Source organism: Siniperca chuatsi, linkage group LG3 (genome assembly GCF_020085105.1).
Source record: "Siniperca chuatsi isolate FFG_IHB_CAS linkage group LG3, ASM2008510v1, whole genome shotgun sequence".
Taxonomy (NCBI): Eukaryota; Metazoa; Chordata; class Actinopteri; order Centrarchiformes; family Sinipercidae; genus Siniperca; species Siniperca chuatsi.
Window position 1 is genome coordinate 20968501 of NC_058044.1, and position 26769 is coordinate 20995269.

Sequence of the window (26769 nt, forward strand, 5' to 3'; positions counted from 1 at the left end):
TTACTTTCATGAACCAAAGAAAAAGGTGTTGATGAAAGGTGTGACAGCCTTCTGGCTCTACGTGTTGCGTTTTGTGTCTCCCTTCAGTTCCTGGTAGGCAGAGAATGTATTAGACTGTACCACAAGTGCTGAGGATCCCAGATGTTCCAGACTCGCCACTTCAAACTGCTGCAAAACCCTGCCCTAATAAATCCTGTAGACAGTGACCCGGCTCATATATTTAACTTAGGCAGAAAGGCTTTTCTATAGTACCGCAGTGTAACGCAGAGGATGATAAAAACAAAGACAGAACTCGAGCAATTTCAATAAAAACACTTTAATAGAGAAACAAATAAAAAAGAAAATAAACCTTTGAAACACAGTCTAAATCCTTTATTATAACCACCACCAATTGAAATGAAGAAGAGTAAAACAGATCTATTCATTATTTTGTACCCACGAGGGAGGAACCAATGGGACTGGGAGGCTGGGAGAACAGGTGTGCCATTGATTCACTGCAGCGAGGGAAGAACAGAGGAGAGCAAACAGAGAACAGGAAGAGATGTGGCATTTATAGAAGGCTGAACACAGTGCTCTCTACTGGCTGGGCAAAAGGTTGCTCCCTTTCCGTGTGCCACACACACAATGAATGTTTTATTCATAGGATGACGTATGGTGCAATATCGGGTGGTGAAAATATTTCAAATCCAACTTCATTGCAAGAGTTAAAACCCTTAGTTTCATAGCAAAAACACTGAGAAACTGATTTTGACAGGACAAAAATTAAGCCTTAAAAACAAATAAGCAATGATGAAAATGTGTAAATAAAATCCCTTTAAAATGTCTTTGGCTCAATCTCTTCTTCTTCAAAAATAAATAAAAGTGTAGTTGAAGAAGTGGTGAAATATTAGTATTGCACAACTTCAGAGATTAGCCAACGACTGCTTTGCCACACAAACTGAAGATAAATATGACACACACCAGGGAGCAACCTCAGCTTTAGCCCTGCTAAGTAACTGCAGAAAAAAAAAGAACTTACATGACCATTACATATTTGATCGACATGTTAGTAAAATACTATAATAGTTTTGTTGATAATGTCACAAGTTATTGTACACATCAAATAAAAAACCAAAATTTGACTCTGTAGGTTTAACAAAAGCTTTTTTTCCCCCTCCTTTTTTTCCCCATCAACAAATCAATACAAACTGATAAAAACAGGGATAAAAACCAGCCAGGTCATCTCAACATGCATGAAAAGTAAAGACTTCACATAAAAAAAAATTAAAATAATCCATGTTGATTGTTGTACAGCTGTGAAGTGGTGAGAAAACAGAACAGGACAAATCCAGCAACATATTTAAAATTATGTATTTTACAGTGAAATAAGTTGTCTTATAACAGCTGCAACATAAATTCTCCTCTTTGTCAAATCAGCCAGACACCATCTTAAAAAAAAAAAAAAAATCTAAAAAGTTACAAGAAGATGTAACTGCCAACTGGTCTGTTGTCCATTTCTAGAATTATCATTATTTTTTGTGAATTTGCATAATTAAAAAGGGCATACCTCTTCTTTGAACAGCTTCTACAAAATTGAGGCGCTCCCAAAGTTCTTGTTTGTAAATACCTAGAAAATGCATATTTACAAGAATGTGTTGTTCTCCACTAAGTCAAAAAGTCTGGACCTTTGAATTACAATGTCAAAACTGAAAAATAAAACCATAGCTTTATGAAGCTCTCCGCTGACTGTTCAAAACACATCTAAGTTATTAACCGTAGGGTAGAAGCTTTCTGAGGAAGTGACATTTCAAGAGATTTAACAGTGACTAACTGCCATTTGAAAACTATGAAAGAGTGGGGTGATTTTATAACAATTTCACCGTTTTTCAGACGGGGCAGTGGTGTTTTAACAATTAATGGATTACATATAACAGGATCGAGCACTGGATGACTGTTTCCAGTATTGCTTTTATCATAAAGGAAAAACCTTGGCAGATATAGTGTATCAGCATCTTTTTATATTTCACCTGCAAGGGACTTAAATCATCAGGGCATCAGTACGTTAGCAGTGAAATTCATGTGCGTGTAGCTGTGTGGCCTCCTTGTGTGTCAACTAATGACAAGCAACTCACTCACTGGAATTTAAACATGAACGTTCCTGTGTTATGTTCATCATGAGTTTCAGTTTGTAAGAGAAAAACAGTAATGGGGATGTAGCAAATGTAAAGCATGGTCAGAACTTTTTCAACTGAAATGAAAGGGAATTAAATTCATCTACTGCTTTAATATTAATATACTAAAGATCAGATGACAAAGTGAATAATGTATTTCTATGAATGACCAGGAACAACTTCCATGACATTACCAATTCATTCTTATTATGCACAGTCTAAAAAGAGACACATTAACAGTCATATGTCTTTGAACAGCTTATTGTATAGTCACTTTTATGGCGTTACTTTTTTGGTTAAATCTCAAGCAGAGTGTTGAAAGGGGTGGGGGAACTGTTTGCTTTGAATGCCCTGAAATTAGAAAATATTATTAGGGATAGGGAAATGCTTTTGACTTTATTTTTTGGTTTTGGTGGAATTGGGAGAAAATATCAGCTTACGAGAGAGAGAGAAGCGATTATTGTTTATTATAAGCTTCATATTACTCAGGGATTAAAAGATTGTCTTACAGAGAAAATGGCAGAGGATCTTTGAACAATCTGGTTTACACTATGAAAAGTCATCTAGAAACTGGGAAACTCTGACTGCTAAACATCTGTGAAAGCAACAGTGTGTTAAACACATTGACGGCATCAACATCCGAATGCTACACAGTATGCTGTTTGCCACAGTGACCAAGATCTAGGCCATTTCCAATAAAATAAAAAGCCACAGACATTATTATTACATCATTATTATATTATATTATTAATGTGTATTTTCAAATTTCAGGATATTTACTATAAATCTACAGTTTCAATATACTTTAGATTTAACCAAAAATGTTAACATTGAGCATGTTCAAAAACATCTGACTGGCAGTGTTGATCACACCCTCAGTTTCAACTTACCTATCATGACACACCACTCTGACCTCACCACTCTCTCTTCACTTTCACAAACCTTCAGAGTACTGCAACCTTTAAAAAAAAAAAAAAGCTCAATGTCCATTAGCGACAAAAAAACAAACACATTTCATATCCCCAGTAGTTATTGAAACAATTTCCCTGGTAAAGATTTTGTCGACACAAACAAAAGAAATAAAATCAAATAAAATGACTGAGCATCAGCCACAAGCCAAGCAGTTGGGGATAATCTTATCACAGAAAGCGATGTCTGGTGTTCTCTGATCCTCAAAACAAAGGAGGAATGACATGGTTGTTGATACTTTGAAATTTTCACACCGTATCTATTGTTGCTGATGAGACATTAGTGAAGATGCGCAATCAATATTTGTATTGTTATTTTTCAGTAAATAATCGCATTTACTACTAAATCACTGAAGATGACTCCCAGGTAAGGATGTCTAAGAATTAAGGATCAGAAGCCGACAAACGGAAAAGAATTCATAATGCAAATGCTTGCATGATACAGGAATTTAAGGACATGTCTGTGGCATACAATTCAGTCTTTTATTTTCTTTATATGTACAGATTAGAGGAAAATGTATCTACTTCTATACACTGTTCCATGTAGTTTCTGTGTCAGTTGACCACTTAGCTTTTGTCCGCTACCACAACTACAGTAGTATGAAAATCAAGACGTAACGTCCACTCAAAACTGAGGAATACAAAATGATAAAAACTTCAACATACTTATTTAGTAACCAACAAAACCAACTTCAATAAGGAAAAATATGCAGGTAGCTAAGTGGTCAACCAAATCTTGCCTTTTTTATTTATTTTTTTTATTTTTTTCTAAATTTTTTAGCATTACGTACATATACAAGTGCAGATAATATAAGTATATATTCATATATACATAATGAGTATGTATATATACCAGTAATGCATTCATTATATATACTTATTTTCTTCACAGATATGTGAAACAGGAGAAAAGATGACTGTTACAAATAAAAAGTTAAAATGAAACAAAATGCAGAAAACAAACCTACTGATAGAAATTATTTGTAAATGCACTTTGCACTATTTTTTTGTGTTTTTAGAAACAGTTTTGCCTTTTTTGTTTAGTTTTATATTTCATTACTTATGTATTATGTAGGTCAGGTGACTCATTTAAAGTAGGAATAGTACCCATTGCTACCATTTGAACTTCCTATACTCAGCTCTTGTAGGAGGGAGAGGGGGTCGCTGTTCTTTTTGACCTGTTCAGGGCGAACAGCTCGGGGTTTGGGTGGAGCGCGGAGGGCGCTGGCATAGGACATGGTGGGTGGTTTGCTTAAATTTGGAGCCCCCTGGCTGGCCTCTGTGGGAGCCTGTGGCGGCGGTGGCGGCGGTGGCTGCTGCTGCTGCTGTTGCTGTTGTTGTTGTTGTTGTTGTTGTTGTTGTTGTTGCTGCTGCTGCTGCTGCTTGTTATTGGACATGAGAGGAGGAAACTGTCCAAGATGCTGAAGGGAGTTGAGGGAGTGTGGGTGCGCCTGCTGTGCTGCTGTGGCCTCGACCTTCACCTGCTCCTCCGTCTGACGAAGGGCCTTGGAAGCTGCCAGACCCAGGGGGAAGATACGAGTAGAGGAATGAAAAGGTGCCCCAAAAAGAAAGGAGAGGTAAGTTAGACTTGGATAGAACATAATATAAACAACTCTGTGTAAAAGAACATAATGCCTGACAACAGCATATTTGGCGATACCTACCTAGAAGGTCCCGGTGCTGAGCGAGTGTGCCGGCTCCGTTACATGGAATGTTCTGGAACGGACCGGGACCCCCACCATTACTGGGCCAGAGGTCATGGCCAGAGGGGTAACTGTAGGGGGTGTGTGGATGCTGATGATGCTGTATGTGCGGATGAGGGTGGTCCTGGGGGTCTGACGGACAGGGCTGGGAATGCTGGGACAGGGCATTGTGGGTGTTGGCTGGAGACGATTCATCTGGGTAGCTGGAGGAGATGCGGCGTTGATAGAGGGGCCGGCCTGGACCTCTGGGTTCATACTGTACAGACAGTAAAGATGGATAAGGAAGGAAAAAAAAGGTGAGAACGATATATTAAGAACTGTGGGCAAAATTACCTTAAAAATAAAAGCAGTTGTCACCTTTTCACAGCACTCAATTATAGAGACATACATGCAAAACACTCCTGTGCAAGTATTAAAATAACTGTTTTAAACTTTTACAAACTGCACCATTGCTGCGCACAGAGCACCATAGAATCAATATAACCAGCCCCTATAATGCAGGTCTTACCCATTTATCAGACCTTACTTGCCACTAATAAAAAAAGAGATGAGATTGAGCCAAGCAAACACCTGTTTATCTTATAGTAAGGATACGTACGAACGAATAACATGTAATCCATCTTCACCTTGTAGTACAGCATTTGAGCTACACATACATATTCACATGCATACATATATGCATCCATATTCAGGTATATTTAAGACAAGCAATGCCCAACAAGTCCACAATTCCCCCTCACTTTTGCAGTTAATTCTACATGCACCTTTCTTGAGTGTTTGTTGAATAAGCTAACCATATTAAGGCAGACACAGAGCTTGCACTTAAGTCATTCCTATATAAACCACAAAACGCTAACCAGAATGTTATAAGAACTATAGGCATATACGGGTTTGTTCCTTCAAGCACAATGTAAAAACTGATTAACATAAATAGTTACTACAGGATCTTTGTGAAGTAGTTATAGCCTGTAGTGAAGCCTGTGTCCCTTTAACTCCACTAGTTTAGACATTTTATTTTGGTATAGAGGTTTTAGATCCTGATAAGGCTCACTGCTAATTTCATTTATTTATTAAATCGCAGATAATAATCCAAATAAATGAAAAACCATTACCTCATCTACATTGTGAAGGGCTGCGGCTGCTGATGTTCTGGGGGACAGTGGGTGGTAGGACTCCTGGTCTGGACCTTGACTCTGTTGGTGTTGTTGCTGTTGCTGTTGCTGTTGTTGTTGTTGTTGCTGCTGCTGCTGGTGCTGATGGTGATGGTGAAGTTGCATCAGGTGGACTTGCTCCTGCCTGCTGGGGTGAGCCATGATGGGCAGTCCATAAGGAAGGCCGTGGCCCTGGTTCCCTAACAGGTGGTTCTGCTGTGGTGGGCTCACTGATGCAGCTCCAGCATGAGACCACTGGGCCTCTTGCAGAAGGTATTTGACCTGGGAGGGAGGGGGGCTGGCAGAGTGGGCTTGTGGCTGATGTGGGTAGCTACCAGTATTATACAGGGGGTTCCCCGGGTGCTGCTGCTGCAGAGCTGGGTTGTTGAGAAGGCTGTCTTTAAGGAGATCGCGGCCGGTGTCATGGGAGTAAGGTCCTGATGGGAAAGGGCCAGCATGATTGGAGGGGGTGGCTAAAGAGGATGAAGGGTCACCTGAGGCACGGGACTGGGACTGGCGGTACTGGAGGAGACGAGATTGAGGTGGGGGCTGCATCTCAGCTGCTTCCCTGGCTTCAGGCTGTTCCTGTGGGGGCATCTCTCTCAAGAGGCCTGGGTACCTGGGAATTGAAAATGTATTTCTTTACACCTGAACTTGGTATCATGTTTGTAAGCAGAGGCAAGGAGGGAAAAAACTATTTGGGAAGGACAATAAGAAAGGTTAACAAGGGGCAACACACAGTAACCGTAACCACAGTTACGGTCTAAGTCCAATTTCAAGCAGTTATCTTGTTTTTTCTCAAATCAAGTTTATTTCTAGATAAAGATCTAGATATTTATATCTAAATCTACTTTACACAATAGTGTAAAACGTACACAATATTTTCAATGTTTAATAATAAAACTGTAATATTTCTTTTGTATCAAGTTACCAGACCATTAAAAATAACAAATACAAACTGGTGCTTAGTCTAACCTGGTGAAGGGTGGCCCAGTGGGGGCAGAAGTAATAGCTTCATCCTCCATATTGGCACTAAGGCCCCAACTAGCTGCCCGGAGCAGCTGATGGGGGAAGCGAGCCATGCCGGGCTGAGCAAGGTGGGCGAGCTGTTGGGGTAGAGGGAAGGCAACGCTGCCCTGGAGGAAAGGGCCTGCTGCCTCCCCCCACTGGCCAAGCCTGGCTGCCTGCTGCTGCTGGCTGAGGGCCTCTAGAGCTAAGGGACCCTGGAGGTCTGAAAGGGCAACCACATGATTAGTTTTAGAGTCACTGGTGTTGCAGGCTAGGATCTCTTTAAACTGATTCATTATGGATTAATATCTATTGACTGTTTCAATACAAGAAAGGTGCCAAAGAATTAAATATAATTTTATTAATTTGTTATATATAATAGAAAACCATTTGATTCGATGCCATCATAAGCAATGCAGAGTTTGTTTTAGTTCAGTGTTGCGTGTTTGTGTTGGCCAATCCTCAGTGCTACTAGAAATTGTTCACTGCTCAGCCAATCAAGACCAGTTTGACTTACAGAACTGGAGATGCACAAAAAATATATATTCAAGATTGTGGAGGTATGCACATTCAATCCTTTGCAACCCTATAGGAAAAGATGTTTACGTGCATCTTTGTTGATGTGTTAACCTCAACATGGACACTGTCTTGACATGCCCAAATTCTGTCGCAATTTAATTCAATATGAAGATGATTCATCATTAACTCAATTCAGCTTCAGCTAACCAGAATTTATTTACAAATTTATTATGAAGAGTATCACTCCTATTCTGAGAATTAAAATCAAAACACAGAACAATTTAAAAAGGCACTCTAATTTAGAAGCATTGCTTTGACTTTCATTATTGCCTTTTAAGTTGATATAATGTGCTATCAATCTACTAACATCCTTATCATAGAAAATAATCACTGGGAAAGAAAACATTGCTTGAGCAGTGTAATAAACAACACCAGCTTTATTCCAATAAACCAAATATCAAGTGATAATATGAACATCAAAGAGACAATGCAGCCGGACTAACTTTTAAGACTGGGCGAAGGCAGCTAGTGACTAGCATCCCAGAAAATAAAGGATCTTGCAAAATAAGTCAGATTATCAGGATAGATATTTTTCATTACTTTGTGCAAGTCTAGACTAAAGATCAATGAGCACTTCTAGAAAAGGCTGGTATAACAACCAACATGAGATCTTCTGCATCTTATTTCCCTTTGGTTTTCCTTGGTATAACTTCATAACACAACATAAAAGTCAGCTGATTAATTAATTAAAATAATCACACAAATCAAACAAATCACAAGTTCCCTTTGCCTAACAAAGGGAAAAATATGATGTTCTACTTACCCAGACTATCTCCCAGGCTTCCATCCTGTCCGTCCTCCCCAAAGCTGTTGACCCTGTTATGCTGTGACAGGCCTGGGTGGTGGCCCCCTGGGTGGCCCATTGGAGTCCTAATGGAGCTACTCATCTCCTCCACCCCTCCAGGCTCTGGCCCATCCAAAGTGGGCGACTGGACAGCCCTGTGAGGGGGTATGGGGCCACTGAAGAAGGAGGCATTGTGGCTACCACCAGTGTAGGCAGGGCTGAGCTGTTGCTGCTGCTGTTGACTCTGTTGGGCCATTCCTGGGTGTTGAGGCTGGCTGACCCGATAAGGAAGCCTGGAGACTGGATACTGTGGGGGGAAGGCTCTTCCACTGGCTGCATGTGGAGGAAAAGCTTGGTTGGGTGGTGCCAGGTGGTAGCTGAGGGGTCTTTGGGCAGCTGAGGGATCTTTTCGATGGAGCAGCGCATTGGGAAATCCAACTAGCCCATCTGACTGCGAGTCTAGACTTCGACTTTGGCCTGTGTCCAAATCTCCCTGGACCAAAAAATAAACACCAATCCAAACAACATAAGAAAAGACTTACCAGCTTTGGTGATGTGGGTCTACATAAAATAGACAGGGGACTTCTGGTTAAAAAATGTAAAATAAAACATAAATGTCAAAACTTGCCTGTTTTTCCTTCATGTCTGCAGTTTTCCTCTCTGGTGTCTGAAGACGGCTCTGTTCAGACTTTGGACATCCTTCTAATTTACCTAAGAAGAAGTCATAACCAAAAACAAATTTACTACCATATGCTTGGCTATTCTATACAGTTACTTCTTTCTATTTGATGGCATAAATTTCAAAGCACACCATTTCTGATGGGGTCTGCCTGTAGCTCCTTGTCAGGGCTGGGCTGGCCCATTCCTAGAGGAGAGGGGTGGGTCACCCCACTGTAAGGGATGGGGGAGCCTCGATTCTGGGCCTGCAACAGATTAAAGTTGTAGGCCATGGCTGCCGGGTGGCTCATGATGCGAGGGTCCACAGCAAAGCGATTCTGGTAACCCGGCCAAGGCAACTTGGGAAAATTAACACACAGATTGACAGATTATTGATCAACACACCATAACAGAGGATAGGGAGGTAAATTCATACTGTGGATTATGGACATCACATTACCGATAATGGTGATTATATACAGTGTATATGTGTGTATAAGTGTTAGTCTTTTCATTTCAATCTTGATCACATGATCACACACACATCTCCCTCTAGGGAGTATGAAATATGACATTAATGGTTGAATGGTAATGCCTATACAAGCTTATGTTGCTTTATTTGTACTAGAAACCATGTGGAGCTTCATTGTTCATACAATAAGGAATACCACACAAGTAAACATTCTAAACAGAAGTGAGCTACATAATAACAGAGGACTAATCTACAGTAAGCAGCAATGCATTTGGGTAATATGACTTAAGGAAAATCAAATATCCACACAGAAGAGGCGCTATTAAAAAAAATAAATTAAAAAAAATTATATATATATGTTCTATGAGAGCAAACCTATGAGATATTATTTTGTATGCCACTACTTGTCTTTCGTTCCCACAGATGAAAGTATAGTACATCAACCAATAATAACTGAACATAATAATAACTGAAGCAAATACAGTAAAACAAAAACTAAACAAAAAACAAAAACATATGCATACACACATTCTTAGAGCTTGTTACAAGAAGCAGAAAACTTACAGGCAGGGGCATGGACATGACCATGTTTCCACCATATACGGCTGGAACATAGAGGATACTGGCACCCGTATGAGGATCTATCCTCTGAACAGGACTGGGTGACTTGCCCATCCCAGCTGGTGTGCCACCCAAAGGTGGTGTGAATGCCCGAATAGGGTTTCCCATCAACACGGCTGGGTTGGGTTGGACTGCAATTAGAGAAGGTGGCAAGGTAATACAACAAAATGCAAATGGTTCTTAACCTTAATTTGATGACACATTAATAGTAGGCAAGACATATCTAATTATTCATAGTTTGAAAAACGTAAGATAATACACTGTATAATTCTATAAGAGAGGAGGGCAAAATATAAATGGCTGACAGCAACCCTGTATCAATATTGACATGGAGGGCAGAAAGAAGTGATTTAGACAGATTTAATTTTATTTTTTTAATGATGTAGCTGCTTGACAATCTGCAGTTGCAAGCGGCTGAAACAACCTGATTGTCTTCCCCTAGTAAGCATCCTATTAACAACTCCTTGCTGTGTTGGCTGCATCACTCTGATGGCTTTAATAGCCTCAGGCCTTCATGCATCCATCTGGGCCACTGCATTAGACTGGCTCATATCAAGCTGTCGAGATGTGTGCTTGTTTGTGTGTAGGAAGACAGAGTAAAAAGAAACTATGGAAACCCTTCTACTATTGTTCTGTTGTAAAACCTGACCATAATATACAAAACATATAGTGATTGACAGAAATGCTACGTGGAAGTTATTTATTTACATGCTTGTGTGTGTAAACATTGTCATTGTTATATCTCTGGTGGATTATACCTTAGTAATATATACCTTTCTGAGATAAGTCTTAAATTTTACCTGCATTTTTCATTTACCTACATTATAAAGAGAAATAAGGTATTTATAAATACCATACACTATGGTACTCTTTAATATTTAGATAATCAACGGGGGTAAACATGGGCAGTGGGATACACTCACCATATCCATCAGGTGGAAGGTGCTCTGTGTGGTTTGCATGTTTCCCCTGTAAGACAAAAGAATCATTAGAAAGTCGAAGAAATTTATTAGCATCACACTTGACTTATTTTTTTACAGATTTAAATATATGATAGACGCACAACCTTCCACAACATGCAACATTTGCTGCCGTTAAGGATTACAATTTTAATGCTACATTTAATTGATAACATATCAGAAATGGTTGCACCGTCCTCATAAAGTTAGCCATGGGACTTCATGGAGAAAGATTTAGCCATGAATCTGACTGGTCAAATGTGATTTAAACCCCATGTTTAGTCACAGAATGATAATCATTAGAACTGGGTACCATGCCAACTCGACTGTGTTAGAAATCTTCCTTGTCTACAACTGACTATATACTGTCTTGTACTGTGGTCCCTGTAACGCAATCCCATATGATCTCTTTACTGTCCCATAGTTACATTAATGTATGGCCTCCCGGGTATTTTACTTATGTCCAAAACTCATTCACAAATACACATGCTGACACCTAATATAGTGTAGACAGGTTAATAACTGTTAATTGTTTCACTTGTAAACCACATATGTATTTAGTAACATTAATAATAGCACTTATATGGAAGAACCATAATTAAAGAATTTTATCAATAAATCTCCTAAAGAGATTTATGCTATCAACAGCCACAGCCTGATACAGCCTGATACAGCTTACAGTATACCTCTGTCCTAGAGAACTCCACTGTTGTCCAAAATCAAATAGAAACACGCAAGAGCCATACCACTGCACTGGGAGACATATTCCTTAATAACAAACGTGGTCAGTATAGTTAATTCTGGATCAACTTTGCGACTGCATCTTTGTTTTTCATGCTATAACATGTCTGACAAGAAAGATCAATTTTTTCTACTATTAGATGACAATGTCTTCACAATACAGCTCCATCTATTGTATGTGTACACAGAGGTTTTGAACTGAATCCTGATCAGTGTTGACAAACATGTATGTAGGAAAGTACACATAAGAAAAATAACTCATGTGGGGGGCGTGTACACACTAACCTATACATATAGGTGCGCACAAACACAGACACACATTGGCCTCACGAGATCCCCCCATACCAGAGTTTAGGTGGACCCTATCTGGTGTATTATTAATCATTACAGGCAAGCATACACAACAATCTACTTTGAGCTCTTTCAGTGGCTGGTTTTGGAGTACGCAGTCTCTCAGTGGTGTTAACAGTCAACTGGGACAGTCAGTCTAGGACAGCGAGTATGCTTCCTTGAAGGAGGCAGATATTTAAGACATAATCCATTCCATGTGATCCACTATGTTGCTATACTGATATTATATAAAGCTGGTATTATTTACCTTTCAGGTAAGGAACACTAGTCATATTAGTAGGAAAACAGTCATTCCATTGAATTATTATTATATTATACATATATTAGTCCACAAACTAAAGTTTTTTCATTAATTACGTTATTACTATACTACTACTGCAGTCTTTGACACTAGGACCACATTTTCAAGTAGTTATGAACAAAAGATGTAAAACAATTAACTGTAACACTTGACATGACAATGCAATCCAGAACACCACCACCATAAACTATGCCCTGAAAAATTATCACAGCACCTAAACAAAAACTGAATATAATGGGACTGACTTGTTGTGGCAATGCTGTAATATGTTCCTGGTATTTTGCAAATCCATTACAAACCCAGACAGAACATGTTTGAAAGTAAAGGCAAAGGCCATTTGTTGAGCAACATGAGACTAACTCTGCAAAATAGACATTTATAGCTGTGAATGCATTATTATGTAACTGCAAATTCTGAAAGACAACCTGACTATGTTAGAGCCCAGGTAGCAACTAAAGGGCAAGTTCAGTAAACAAAGTCAAATCTGCCAGGGCCTCCTTTCCTGCCAGGATCACACACAGCATAGAAAATTGGTCCTTAAAATATGTTTATACTTGTGAGGCTGCATCCAGCTTGAGCTGAGGAGCGGCCAAACTATAATGTCATAAAGAACAACGAAGATATAAATATTTTAGTTCCACATATAAATTAATATGGCACCTTTAGTATTGGCATGACATAGCAACCAAATTTAAAACTGCCGAATGTAAAAGTCAGTCTCTGCATTATGCAATAATTTTGTAATAAACGTGCAACAGTGTAACATGTAGTGTTTAGTGCGAGTAGGATCCCCATCTTAAAACTGACTGAGGTCTTAGATATTTTGTTGCAGTTTTGCCTGGCTGCTATTTTAGGCCATAACGTTAACTGAGCAATGCCAGACACAGCAGACTGAAAATGCTGCCGATAGTCTAGCACTGTGGTTATGTGATCTAGTTATAGATGCGCTGCTGCAGAGTTGAATAGTGGCAAAGACCAACAAGGATGCTGCTGAACATTTGTCTCATTTCATCAATTTTCTCAAACAGCAGGGGTCTGCTGAGAATGAAAAGCTCTGCTTACTGGATCTTACAAATACTAGATGACTGTAGACTAGCTGTCATACAGGGCTCTTGGTTGCTTGTAATGTTGTATTATACCCTAAAGTTTTTCCAGCTAAACTAAAAGGCAAACAAAAAGAAAAAGGAGAAAATGGCTCCAGTTTGTCTGTGTGAAACTCAAGAATATGTGCTAAGAGGAAGTAAGCCAAGTGTGACTTAATACCAAAAATTTAATTTGTTCCCAGTACCCAAAGTATCAGTTCTGATTTACAAATAAATGATACATTAAGAAAATAAGTAATAAATAATTGTTTAAAAAGTGGCAATTGTACTTGCAAATCCTCTTTCCCCAATTAAAATTACAGTAATTGTGCTACAAAGCTAGAGCTGAAACTACAAAAAGCTTTTTAAAATGAGACACATTTTACCACAAGTATCACAGTTTTGAATACTTTACAATGTGAAGTCAAATGAAGCATATATTTCTGGTAAAATCGATGACCAACAATGAACATGCTGCAACTACAAATTGTATACAGTCTTCTCAGCCCTTGGACAAATTAATGTTTTGATTGTTTATCACATTGAATCATAGTGGATTTTATTAAAGATTTTTACACAATGATAAATCTCTACAAATTGATTTATTAACCAATTATTTTGTGCTCACAGTTATGCTGTGAAACACTACAATAACTCAGACAACAGAAGCTAATTATTTGTAATCATACAGTACTCACAAGGTGAGGTATTAGTGCAATATTGATTATCAGCGACAGATGGGAAAATGTTGCACTAAAGCAACCACATTCAACCCAACAACGCAGGTTTTATCAGGAGCTATAGTGAGTAGCTCAGGAATTTATCTAATATTAAATGGCATTTGTATGGATTATTTGATTATTTTGGCTGTATACAACAGTGGGTGCGCATCAACCATGTACAGAGGCACCAAGAATGGTCTGACCTTTAAATTAGCAACATGCTGTATATGCTGAAGGGAACAATTTATTACATACTGTATACTGGTAGAACCGTGTCTGTGTGTGCCGCATGGTTGTGAGCTACATAGTATGACTCAGTGTGTGTGTGTGTGTGTGGGGGACGACGACTCTAAAGCCGGCTGATGCAGTGGAGCTGCAGCTCATTAGGCCCAGTGGGTGATGGCAGCAGGTTGGCAGCTGTGGTGATTTCGTTAACCTTTACCTCAGGGCAGGCAGGGACGACAGACAGACACACAAACACATTTCAACCCGAGCTAAACAATCAAACAACACGTCCTTTTGCCAAACCTGTGATGCTAATTTCCTATCTGTGTTGTTTTTCTGGGGCTAAAATAAACGCCCATAAAGTAATTTCCTGTGGTGAAAATTAAATGGAGTTGTTTTAATAGATATGTGCTTTGCGCCCACATGTGCAAAGCTTTTATCATTTTCCTCTCTAAAAACAAGAAGCACTCAATTTATTCTGGATCATTTGTTTACTATTTCTACAAACCAATTCATGGTTACCTAGCACATACATTAAAATAGAAAACCCTACAACATTTGAGCTTATCAAAACATCCTCTACCCCACCTCTTTTTCATTCATATCTGCCTCCCCACTGTCTTCCTTCTCTCTCTCCCCCTCTCTCCCTCTCCCAGCATGTGCAAACTCTACATTGTTATTTTCAGTATTTACAGATGAAAAATAGCAGTTGCATATCCAGTAATGTCATTGTTTGACAATCTATTTAGATCACCTTCTTGCATCATTACTTTTTTCCCCCCTTCTAATTTCTACAGTTGTGTGTCAGTATTTTTAACGCTCATATTTAAAAAGCCACAGTGTGCTCCCTTATCAGAAACACCTTACTTTAGGGGGTGACTGTTGCTGCTGTTGCTGCTGCTGCTGTGGACCCAGCTTGTTGGAGGCGGGCTGCACGTGCTGAGGATGTGGATGATGGTGGGGATGGAGGGTCTGCGAAGAAGAGTGGTGCCCTTGCATGGGCCTGAGGGCACGGGGGATGAACTCTGGGGCCAATGGGTTCAGGACATAGGTCTTCTTCAGCTCCAGGGCCTCCAGCTGAGCCTTGATCTGCTCAAAGGTGATGCCATGTAGGCTCGAGTTCTCGTGGCAGATGGAGACAAAGTGCTCCCAGAATTTTCTGGAAAGGTGCAAAAAGAGAAAACAACAGAAGGAGAGAAGTTTAACTTCTCTTCTCCTTTATCTCTCCTTGTTTAGATTAAGTGTTTCATGGATCATCTTGTTGGTTTTTTTTCCTGCTGGCAGTGTAACAAATCACTCCATGGGGGCTGAATAGAAAAGATCAAGTCTAAAACAAACATTGAAAAAGCATGTGTAAAACACTTGTAAAGAGGAGAGGGAAAATGAAGAAAGGACAGCAAAAACATGAAGCACACTAAAGGGAAAGAAAATTAGAGCTAGCAGGCAAAACAGGAGCAGCCGGAACGCAAGAATGAAAAGAACAAAGAGCACAACAATAATCTCTCAGTAGACTGTCTACAAATAAGCTGTCAGCTTTGGCGAATACAATCATGAGAACAACCAAATAATTCTCATCTAAACCTAAAATTTATGGAACAATGGAAACTCATGTTTAAAGGAATAATTATTTTTTTCTTGAGCCTTATATTGGTCCTCATACAGGAGCAGTCATACCAGAGTGGACGGAAAATCGTTGCAAAACGTAAATCATTAACATGTGGAGATAAAGGTCTTGCGCATTTCAACAGCACACTGTCCAGGGTATTTGCTGTTTCAACATTATGGTAAAGTAGTAACTGTAGCTTATCACATTACCAGTTCACTTTGTAAAACTGATCCACAACACAGAAATCAGCAAAAACATTTTTGATTTTGCATTGATCTTTAGTTACAACTCACCTAAGCTACCCCCTACTGACTGTATCTTAACACTTCCTGTAGCTGCTTCACTGACCAAGATCTTTCATTCCTGGGAGGAGGCTATAACGGTCATCCATCCATTTTTGGACACATCAGTTTAATTGCTCTGACTCTGCAGGCTGACATTTGCTAACAACCACAATAGCAAAAGACCTGACATGTTACAAGCGGAAGCAAAACAGACAGTTGCTATGGAGATGGAAGGTAGGGAAGAGGGTGTAAGAGTGAATGAGTTAAAGAGATTCAAATAGAGATCAGGGGTGACAGCCAATGGCGTTTCCCCTCGTAGCTATATGAAACTATGATGACAACCCAAAGCTCAATAAATGGAGGAAAATAAACAGGTGACCTGAATAAACTGGTCAAAACTTCAATAGCTGATTTAACGGAATCCCTGGGATATGTGATGTCCATGTCATGTCATGTCATGTCATGTCACCCAACTGGCCATAGTATAGCCAACTGTACAAATAACAAAAGGTCATTAGTGAAATTTGGTGTTCCTTTTGAGTGATTCCATAGCTTCCCCACATTACAAGAACAGTCATTCACAATAACGGCACTTTACATAAAGATCTGCTATGATACGGCATTAAAGGCTTTAGTCAAAAGTGCCCATATTTACCTGCAGCGCCCAACAGAGCACAGTGCTATTGGGTCTCCGACAACTGCAACCAGGGACTGGGCTCTGGTGATGGCCGTGTTGAGTAGCTTGTAGTTGGAGAGGAATCCATAGTCAAGGTCCTCCGTTGAGTCCTCAACTAGCTGCTCTTTACGTTTGATGGCCGTCTGCTTGTGCTTGCAGGTATGCCGCGTCCGCACCGTGCTGAGGAACAGCACCCGGAACTGTTTACCTGCAAACATTTTCTTATTATGAAGTTTCTAAGTACTCTGCGAAGTGCTAGACAAGTAAAACCTATTATTAGAAGACAAAAAAAAGACATTAGATCTTAGAAATTTTCTATTTAACTTTTCTATTTCACCGATAACACAGGGAAGATAGGGGTTAGCTCATGGTTGACACATTTTGAAGCACATGGCTCCCATTACAAAGCACAAGCAACAAAATTGCAATGAATGAAAACTAAACTCTGTGACAAACTTAATTTCTCCATTACCTACTATGACATTTGATATCAGTGGAAACTGAAACTATTTGCATGCTGTTTTCTTAAGCTAATTGTGTGTTACTGTCTTTGGTGTTGATACAAATAAAAGGGAGGAGCCAAATCAATAGAACCTACTAAATAGAAAAAATTAGGCCTAGTAATAATTGAATCTTCTTATGACTCCAGAGGCTGTTGATAGAACAAACATCATCTACATGTGTGTTAAATTCAAATTCTAAGCACTAACAGCTTTCCAGTGTGTGTGTCTCCACACGTTTTATGTGTGATTAATGAGGAAGTTAATGACCTGTGGAAAGCAGCTGGATGCAATCCAAGTGGGAACAGCATGACACTGCCGAGCAGAGATTGAGGGAAGAAACCCATAACTCATATTCTCCTTACGGTGGGACTGGATGATATGAAGGGCAATATGACCACTGATAACTGCAGTGGAAAATAGTAAGGATTTGTCTTTAGGGTAATGTAGCTCTCATTTTAAGCATCACTTTGACTGAAGATAGAAACTAATATCTCAGATATTAGATAAGGAGAAATATTAACACTTGAGGATTAAAATTTTGGATTTGTTTGTCTGTAACTACTGTGTTTCTGATTGCCTGACCATAGCAGCTTTATTCCAATTTTCAATGTACCATTCTCTGAATAATTATGATAAACACCATCAAATTAAAATACTAAGGCCTTAAATAATTTATGTTTTGTGTATGCAGGATACCAACAAGGCAATTTAGAATGATTAATATATTGGTACATTAATATAGCACTAGATTAGTGTTTGAGGCAGTAACTACACACATGCAATTCTTTATTACTGATACAAAGCATGAGCATGTGGGTTAATACATTTTCTCACCTTGGACATTGAGCACTCTTTCCACGCTGACCTCATGCATTCTCTTCTTTCGGAGCTCAGCACGAATGCGGAACACCTGGTCAGCGTATGGTGACACCACTCCAATGCTGCCATCGTCCAGCTTGCCCCAGGCCACTGGCCACTTCTTGCGTAACTCCTCCACCCGCTCCACGATCTCAAATACCTGAGGAGATGGAGGAGCAACATGAGAAAAAGAGGCAACAACAAGGATCACATCCATGCTCTCTTCACACCATTCCAACATACACGCCTGACCTGAAAAAGAACTGTGGGAAGTCAGGAACTAAGGGATATTTCACCCAGGTAAAAAGGCAACAGTGGGGGACAACATATTTGAAGAACAAAGGAGGCTTTATGGCACTGAGGCATCCAAGTCAATAAAATAGGAAGCTATAGCTTGATGAAAGTGGATGTGTTGTCAAACCTCAGAAGAAAAAAGGCTTCAAGTTTTCCAGAAAAGCAATTGTATTCATGACCAGCGCAATATCATCATGCATTGCTAATTGAAAAATCACATTTTTGGTTTACTCAACAATAGACTTATTAATATCACACCTGCAGTTCGATTTCAGTTTAAAAAACCTGCCAGGCTGGCTTTATGGCTGGACTGATTGAGATGTCTGAAGAGATTTTAAATATTTTTAAGAGTTGAACTGAAACATTTTGAACATTATAAGCTTCACTGTACCGGTGATTATGATTTAGTGTCCAATTCAATGCATTCTTTGAAACTGAACAAATAACAAAAATAGTACACCAGCCTCATTAAATCCTAGTAAAACAAGTCACGGATGCTATCGCCTTCAGTTAAGGCCAAATGTAGTACAATGAGAAGGTTTCACTTAGTTCCTATAGGTGAGCTTCACATGGGAGTAACTTTTGAGTCTCATGTTAGCAAGTATTAAAATTAGCCTTGTTATTAAAGCAAGAGTTGGTATTTTAGATCCCTTTTGTTTTTCAATTCCTGATCAGAGCTTTGGCATACTGCCGGAGGCTTGGAACTGTCATGGATATTTTGTCTTCCACTTAAAGCTAAGCCCATCAAAGACACTTGCACAAGACAAATGGACACACTTATCAATGCATTTTGATTTTGGACAATGACGATAATGTTTATGGTTTGACATGGGTGCTGTATCAACAACACAGGAAGTAATTCATTTGGCATTGCTCACATTTTGGGAGTAAAATCAAGTAGCATCCATGGTTTAATTGGCTGGAATATGTCAGCAAAGGGTCAGGGGTCAGACACAGCCAATGACTAAAACGAAGTGAGTCTACAGAGGAACCAATCAAAAGCTATGACTGTCAGTGAATCATGCATCATGGGTGTCAAATGTAGCTCTTGGTTGGTCTCCTAATTAAGTTTATGGCTTTCATCTTCAATTATGATTATGATGATTATTAAGACAGTGGGTGTTTCAATTTATGGTGATGAGGCGAAATATACAGTGCTGATTAGTTTTGGATAATCATTCTGATTTTGACTTCAGTCAACCAAACTCAACTGAATAATCCAAATTAAATTTCATGTCATTATAATCAAATCGCTGAATTATTTATGTCAAACTGGGGTCTACATCTTAACAACCATGCATCAGTTGAAAGTTCAAAGGCTTACAAAAATAATCTATTTCACACATATATTAATACAACTTGTTAAAAATCAAACTGACACATATATTTAATTCATTTAACTCAAATTCTACTCAAATGTAATTACCTGTGTTTCTAAGAGTTCTGCAGTGTTCACTTGTGCTCTGAAAAATGTTATGTTTTCAGATAATTTCAATATTAAACACATAGTTGCTGAAAAGGTGGGGATGCAATTTGGATTAGGCCATCGTCATTATTTTCAGATTGTCCTATTGTCACTGTAAATCGCAAATACTGGCACTATCACAGCTCAGCTGCCTCTTTGTTAGGGAGACGCATCTGTGGTGCATTAGAGCAATGGAGAGAGACTACAATGCAGCCTGAAGATGACAGTGTGTTCTTGGGTGGATTAAACTGAAAAAATCCGATATCAACATCTCGATGTGTGAGAAACAGGAGGTGTAACTATGGCAGCCCTGATAGGCTTCATTAGATGATGAAGTAACAACATAATTACCAGCTAAGTGTTATTTTACAATCAGAATTTGAACACTTTCATAATGTTAATTTCCCTCACAGTCCAAAGAGTGAAGCTTTTGTTTATTTCAGATTAGATATAGTGCACGCGTCACCATCAATCAACTAAACTGAATCAATTTGCGGGAGTAGCTCACGCTGATCAACGTCACATTGATAATGTTTCTAGCCTTTGATAGCCTTCCCCTTCCCAGCGGGAGGGAGCAGAGCTATTTTGTATTGTAGTTTAGTTCTAAATGTCAAGCATGTATTTAGGAAGTTAGCAGTGAATTACCACAGTGGACTGATTGAGATTTTGACACAGGACTGGAAACTGTTGTATTAAAGCAACACAGGTGCTAAACTAATTTAAGATATTGGTGTTATCATCTAGTAGTATCAATTTTACCAATTGTTTTACATTTTATGATGCTTGTAATTGCACTTCTTATAAATTATGAATTTTATATACATTCATTTATTTTTTTTATTTTATTTAAAATACTTTGAAGCAAGGGGAGTACATATTAACACACATTCCTAATTGGCAGACCTCTTGATTGCCCTAATAACAATCACCCAAAAACGTGAGTTTTATGACTGATTGACTGGTTCATAGTTTATATGCAAACGCCATCAGATGTGACACAGCAAAATCACAAAACCAATTACAACTTCCATTCTATAATCATTAAACTTATACTTCTACAACTACCTCAAACTACCTTGGCAAGCTGTTTGTTTTTTCCAATATTTGCAATATTCTTCTAACCCATACCTCAGCGTTGTTGTAATAGGCAGTGCTGTTCTTCTCCTGGACATCTTCTCCTCTGGCTGTGAAGAAGGTCAGAGGGTAGAAGTCCTTGTGGGAGGGCTGCTTCCCACTTGCCATTAACTTCCCATCATAAAATAATTCTGATGTGTAGCTGTAGGAAGAGGAGAAGAATAAGGGGTAAGAGAAAAGAAAACAAAGTAAAAAGAGGGGACTATGAGAATGGTGTATGTTTGTGCAAGGATATTTATCAGAAATGACATTTAAGCCAAAGAAAACTGATAAAGCTTTAGGTTTGGGAAATTCTATGTCCTCTACATCATTTTATACACATTTCTGTGTAATACAACCTGGCATTTTTGAGATTTTGGGAAAGTTTGGAATCTTGACCAAAATTTGACTGTAGGTATGAACAGCACTTGTTTACAAAGCATGAGTTTATAATAACAGACCTGTCTAAAGATCTGTGATGTCAGAATGATTGAGGATTTTGTGTTAATGTGTGTTCGCGCGTGTGTGCGTGTGAGCGCGTGCGCTTCTTTTGCTGCATCACAATGCAATGAGACCCAGTAACGCACTGCATTGACTAGTCAAATGCACTTGACTAGTAGTAGACCTCGTGTTGTCATAGAGCTATTGTCAGCTCAAACACTGCCTTAATGACTCCACTTTCCTCTCTAGACAACCCAAGTCTGTCAATTCTTCACCTCTGTTTCCCCTTTTCCTCCTGACCCATTCCTCCCACCCCCTCTTCTCTTGCTTATCTCATCTTTCCTCCACCTCTTCAGACTCTCCTCCCACAGCTTCGACACAAGGCAGTGTTTTGGCTCACACCTACTTGATGATAGCTTCATGGGAGCGATAGTTCTCACACAGGAGGATGCGACAGGGGTATTCAGGAGGGTAGTGCTCATACAGTCGGTCCAGCAGTGACACATGCAGGTTACGCTCCCGCGCAAACTCGCTGTACACAAATGGACTGAGCTGCAAATCGAGGGACACAGAATGGAGAGAGAGAAAGAGGTGGGGAGGGCGAGATGGAAAGCAAAGTTAGTTTCAAAGCATGACAAATACAGTTTTTCCATTCTCTCACATCATTACTTTCTATTCAACTATGAATTTCATTTGGTCTAATGTATCTGTTCCAAGTCCAACAAAGCAGTGTCAAACCATGTATACATGGTTTAGGCATTTGGCACTCCATGGCATAGCTTGGCAAGTCAGGTCTACAAGAATGCCATGTGTTTGTATTTGAACTAAATTTCCCAGGCACGTCAACTGCTTTGACAGGATGGTAGAATACAACCACTTCTTCAACTTGTGTACAGCAGTCAAATGCTAACAGGAATATACAAAACAGACTTTTTAGTTACTAATTTAGTTTCTGAGTCTGGTTCCTTTGGTTCCATTCAAAAAGGGCTATTAGTTAGCGATGATACTCCAAATGTTATCAAATTTAGCCTGGTAGCATTTTTCTTTAAGTGCTTTGAGAACTACTTACTCCTTTGAGAACTATTCTTGTTTTGAGGAACTTCAGATGAGCGAGCTGTTTCTCCCATTGTGACTTGCAAGCTCTTCCATCTGGCATGTTTGCCATTAAACGAACAGACCTTGAGTCGCAGTGATTATAGCGGAATTTTCTCAGAGATTTGACAGCAGTTTGAGAACATGCCAAATTCAATTTTGTTTGGAGTACATATGCAGTAGCCAGTCTTAGTTACAGATCTGCATTTGATTCCTCTTATCTTGCAAGCAATAAATCAAGTAACTGAATAAATCAAGTATAGGACCTGAAAGGACCTGAAAGAGTCTAAACAATTTCAATGTGTATTTTCCTCTGGTCTGACAGTAGTGAGCAGGATTTGTGACTATCATCCCAATGTGCTTTGATTCAAATAAGGTTACACATTTGCAAAACTGCGCACAAACACACAGACTCACTTACCTTTTCCCTTTAGACCACTGCCATGACCAAGACAGCAATTTATCTTTAGTTTGAATCTTAATTTAAGCCTTACAGTGAGCTAGCTAGCTTTAATGAGGCCCCACACAGTAAATAAGAAAGCAAACAATCAATAGAAGCCTTAGCCTTCATTGACAATTCAGCCGGCTCTTCCACTGCTGAATGGAGGAGGTAAACTGTTGTAGTGAAAGCAGACGGCTGAGAGTGAAGAGACAGAGAAATGTAAAGGGCAACATCCTTCTTTACACCACCTTCCTTCCTTGGAGTGACTAAGCTGTTATATATGACAGCACCCCTCTGTCATATATAACAGGAGGAGAAAAAGCGTGAGACAAAGTGATTGAGAAAGAGACGAGATGAATACACAGGTGGACACTGTGTTTTAAATCCGTTTTTGCTTTGCTCCAAGAAATAGCAGGGAGAGAGATCAAGTAATTAAACTCCTGCCTCATCTTCATCCACTGCATACTGGTAATCCTGTGCACTGTCTAAAACCAGGAGAAGAGGAAATAAGGTTTTAATTCCTTGTGTTGGCTTAGAAAGCTTGAATGATGTGAGTTTATATTTGTTTTATCTGTGGCTAAAGTGGTCTCCACAACCACAGCACTACAGTGGCTGCTGTCTGTTCTTTTGCATTTGAAGTAGGCAAGAGTGGAGTCTAATTCACAGCAAAATGCAAATGGAGTTATTACTTCTACTTAATGTCACAGATTCTATCTGCGGCTGGATTGCATCCGTCCTTCAAAGTATTTATTTTAGGATATAAAGAAAAGTCTTCAAAACATCTGAGAGAACAAACCCAAAACCTATAATGTTCATTTACAGTATATTATCTGGTAATTTGTGATTAAGTAAATAAATGCTGAGCTTTTTTTTCTCTTCACTGGAGAAACTTGCACCTTAAACAAAGGCAAAACTGAATCGAATTAGACATTTTGTAACTGCCCTTGTTGGGTCTTCGTACTTACCTGCATATGGTCTCCAGCAAGCACAATGCGGGTGGTCTTGCTAGCTAGAGCAAAAGGCATGATGGTTTCACACTCCATGGCCTGGGCCGCTTCATCCAATAGGATATGAGTGAACAACCCTGCCAAAACAGATAGGACACCAACATCAATTTACCTTAGTACTATAGTACAGTACAATAGTACTGATTGATTGATTGATAGATAGATAGAGAGTTTTTTTAATCAGTGGCTTTCTTTTTAGTAGATATGTCTACATTAGCTATCTATCTATCTATCTATCTATCTATCATGGACCTACACTGAAGAATCTCCATATTTCACTTCGTCATAGCTTTTAGTGTTAGAGACAACAGCACAAACCTCAGAAATCATTTGACAAGATACTGCTTAGATGTAACTTATGCAGTGCACATTATGGCTATGATTTTGAAAGAATTTCCTTGGAAATTTGTATATAAAACATTGCTATGTTGAGTATAAGTGGCAAAATTAATTACAATCAAAGCTCACTGAATCTAGTTGAATCAGGTGATTCTTACCAATGCCCAGACGTCATGATTTTTACCATTGTTACATTGGCACATTAATGAACAATAATTTTGTTCACCAGGAGCATTAAAACCCTGTAACTCTCACTAATGTGCCACCCTCTGAGTCACTTTTTCCTCTCCTTTCAGCCATCCCTGCAAACCAAAGGCTGGGTTTTGTGGACGTTTTGAAAGGGATTGAACAGTAGCTTAACCGTGATTTAAAAAGCTCAAATGGTTCTCGGCAGTATGAGGGGAGGGGATGAAACGGCATGGCAAATGAATGCTGGAGCAGGGAACGGGGAAGAGAGAGGCTGAATAACAACCAGAAAAGAGTCTCTGAAGCCCGAACACCATTTCCACAGGAAAGTATATGCAGATATGAAATGTGGCGGTTGAAAATAAAAAATAAACTCCGGGACTGTCAAAAAATAAACAAACAACAGAAACATGGGCTGGCAAGAAAAGAGGTGGGGCAGTATAATTTGAGGCAACATTTATTCTTTACTATCTGCCGTTGAACAAATGCCAGCAAAACATATTAATATATGTCCCCTCAGAGTTGTAAAGTGATGTATCAAAAAAAGCGTACTCAAAGGAGATGTACAGGTGGAAAAAATAAATGTATGGAAAAACTTGTACTAAAAAACTAAATATGGAATAAAGCATTGTTAGATTCCCTCCTTTTCCATGATGTTATCATCTCTTCCAACAGTATGATTTGTTAGATGGCAGAAAGAAAGATTGCTAGACGTTACACTTATTCCAAAGGCGGGGTGTAACATGCATAAAATTATGCACGTGACTAATCTCTGGATAATAGGCATACACTTAAAATCATGCACTTGAGTAATCTCCGAATGGTTTATATATAGGATGAATGAACATCCAAGCTGCACAGCAGAGCAATGAAATGTTGGTGGGAACATCATTTCAAACAGTGCTGTCAAAGCCTGGTTTGAGCTTTTTATTTTTTCATCACTGCACAGAATATTACTTGCTCAACAATGCAGCCAAAGGGACTTGAAGTCATGTAGATGTGCTACCCCTTATATCATATAGTTAATTATTGAGGCCAGGCACTTTTGTTGACCCCTCCTATAAATTGTAGTCAACAGGAGTCCTACTGCATCCTGCCTACTTGCTCTTTTACTTCTATCCACATGAATACGTAACGGCCAAATAACACTCACAAATGATGTACGTGAGTCATTACAAATGTGAATGTTTCCCCAGGCAGGCAGGTAGAGATAAGTAGGAAGGCAAGAGGGAGGCAGAGATGGTCTTTATGAGCACCAAGTAGACAGAGAAGCAGACATGAAAGAAAATGTTGCTGAATGTTTCACCTGGGACATAGCTGCCCGCCTTGGGGAACCTCTCTCTAAACCAGAGGTCCAAATTACATTTCAGTAGCCACTATCTGTCATTGGGAAAGAGGGAGGGAGGGATAATAAGCAGAGGTGAAAGAGATCAGAGCTACAATGTTGCAGAAGTGATTTGGGGGAAAGCTGACTGCTTAATAATGAATGGCAGCTCCTTCACCTCACACACCCAGTCTCTCACATCCTCCCTTTCACAGCTTCTTTCTACCCTTTTCACACTGTAAAAGTGACTTGGAAAATCTGTGATCTGTGAGTGTGAAAGGATCTGTGCAGATAACTCTACCCCATAAAACAAGCTTTCTTATGATCAGGTTTGAATGCTTTGTCAAACTCTGTCAAATTCTCACACAATAATTGACTGCTCTGAGCAGTAACAACATTTTTAACATTGTTGTAGGATGTGTTCTGGTGCCTGCCACACAATGTGTGGAGCCAAGTTAATTTCAGATAACAACATTCCCTTACGAACTACAGTATGAGCTATAGTCTTGAACCTTTATCACCAGGCTGCAAGTAGCCAGGATCCAGTAGCCTCCAGACAGATCAATATTCACCTGAGCCCCATCCAATACCATCCTTAAAGTGCACACATCTCTTCTATACCTTCAAATTGGCTCATTTACAGCATTGTGTTTCTAGAGTACTTT

The 26769-nt window shown here is 39.3% G+C and overlaps 1 protein-coding gene across 1 annotated transcript in view; it reads right to left on the reverse strand.

Annotated features, from left to right (window-relative positions):
* Positions 1 to 300: 300 nt before the first annotated feature.
* helz (helicase with zinc finger) overlaps positions 301 to 26769 on the reverse strand; it is a 56915-nt gene continuing 30446 nt past the window's right edge. The window contains exons 19-33 of the mRNA XM_044190220.1: positions 24214 to 24332; positions 22121 to 22266; positions 21289 to 21436; positions 18378 to 18561; positions 17020 to 17248; positions 15342 to 15633; positions 11017 to 11062; positions 10037 to 10224; positions 9155 to 9359; positions 8972 to 9054; positions 8323 to 8836; positions 6948 to 7203; positions 5934 to 6591; positions 4783 to 5077; positions 301 to 4631 (exon numbers count right to left, since the gene is read on the reverse strand). Coding sequence (XP_044046155.1) covers positions 4204 to 4631; positions 4783 to 5077; positions 5934 to 6591; positions 6948 to 7203; positions 8323 to 8836; positions 8972 to 9054; positions 9155 to 9359; positions 10037 to 10224; positions 11017 to 11062; positions 15342 to 15633; positions 17020 to 17248; positions 18378 to 18561; positions 21289 to 21436; positions 22121 to 22266; positions 24214 to 24332 — 3791 coding nt within the window. The 3' untranslated portion in view covers positions 301 to 4203. The remainder of the gene's footprint in view (positions 4632 to 4782; positions 5078 to 5933; positions 6592 to 6947; positions 7204 to 8322; positions 8837 to 8971; positions 9055 to 9154; positions 9360 to 10036; positions 10225 to 11016; positions 11063 to 15341; positions 15634 to 17019; positions 17249 to 18377; positions 18562 to 21288; positions 21437 to 22120; positions 22267 to 24213; positions 24333 to 26769) is intronic.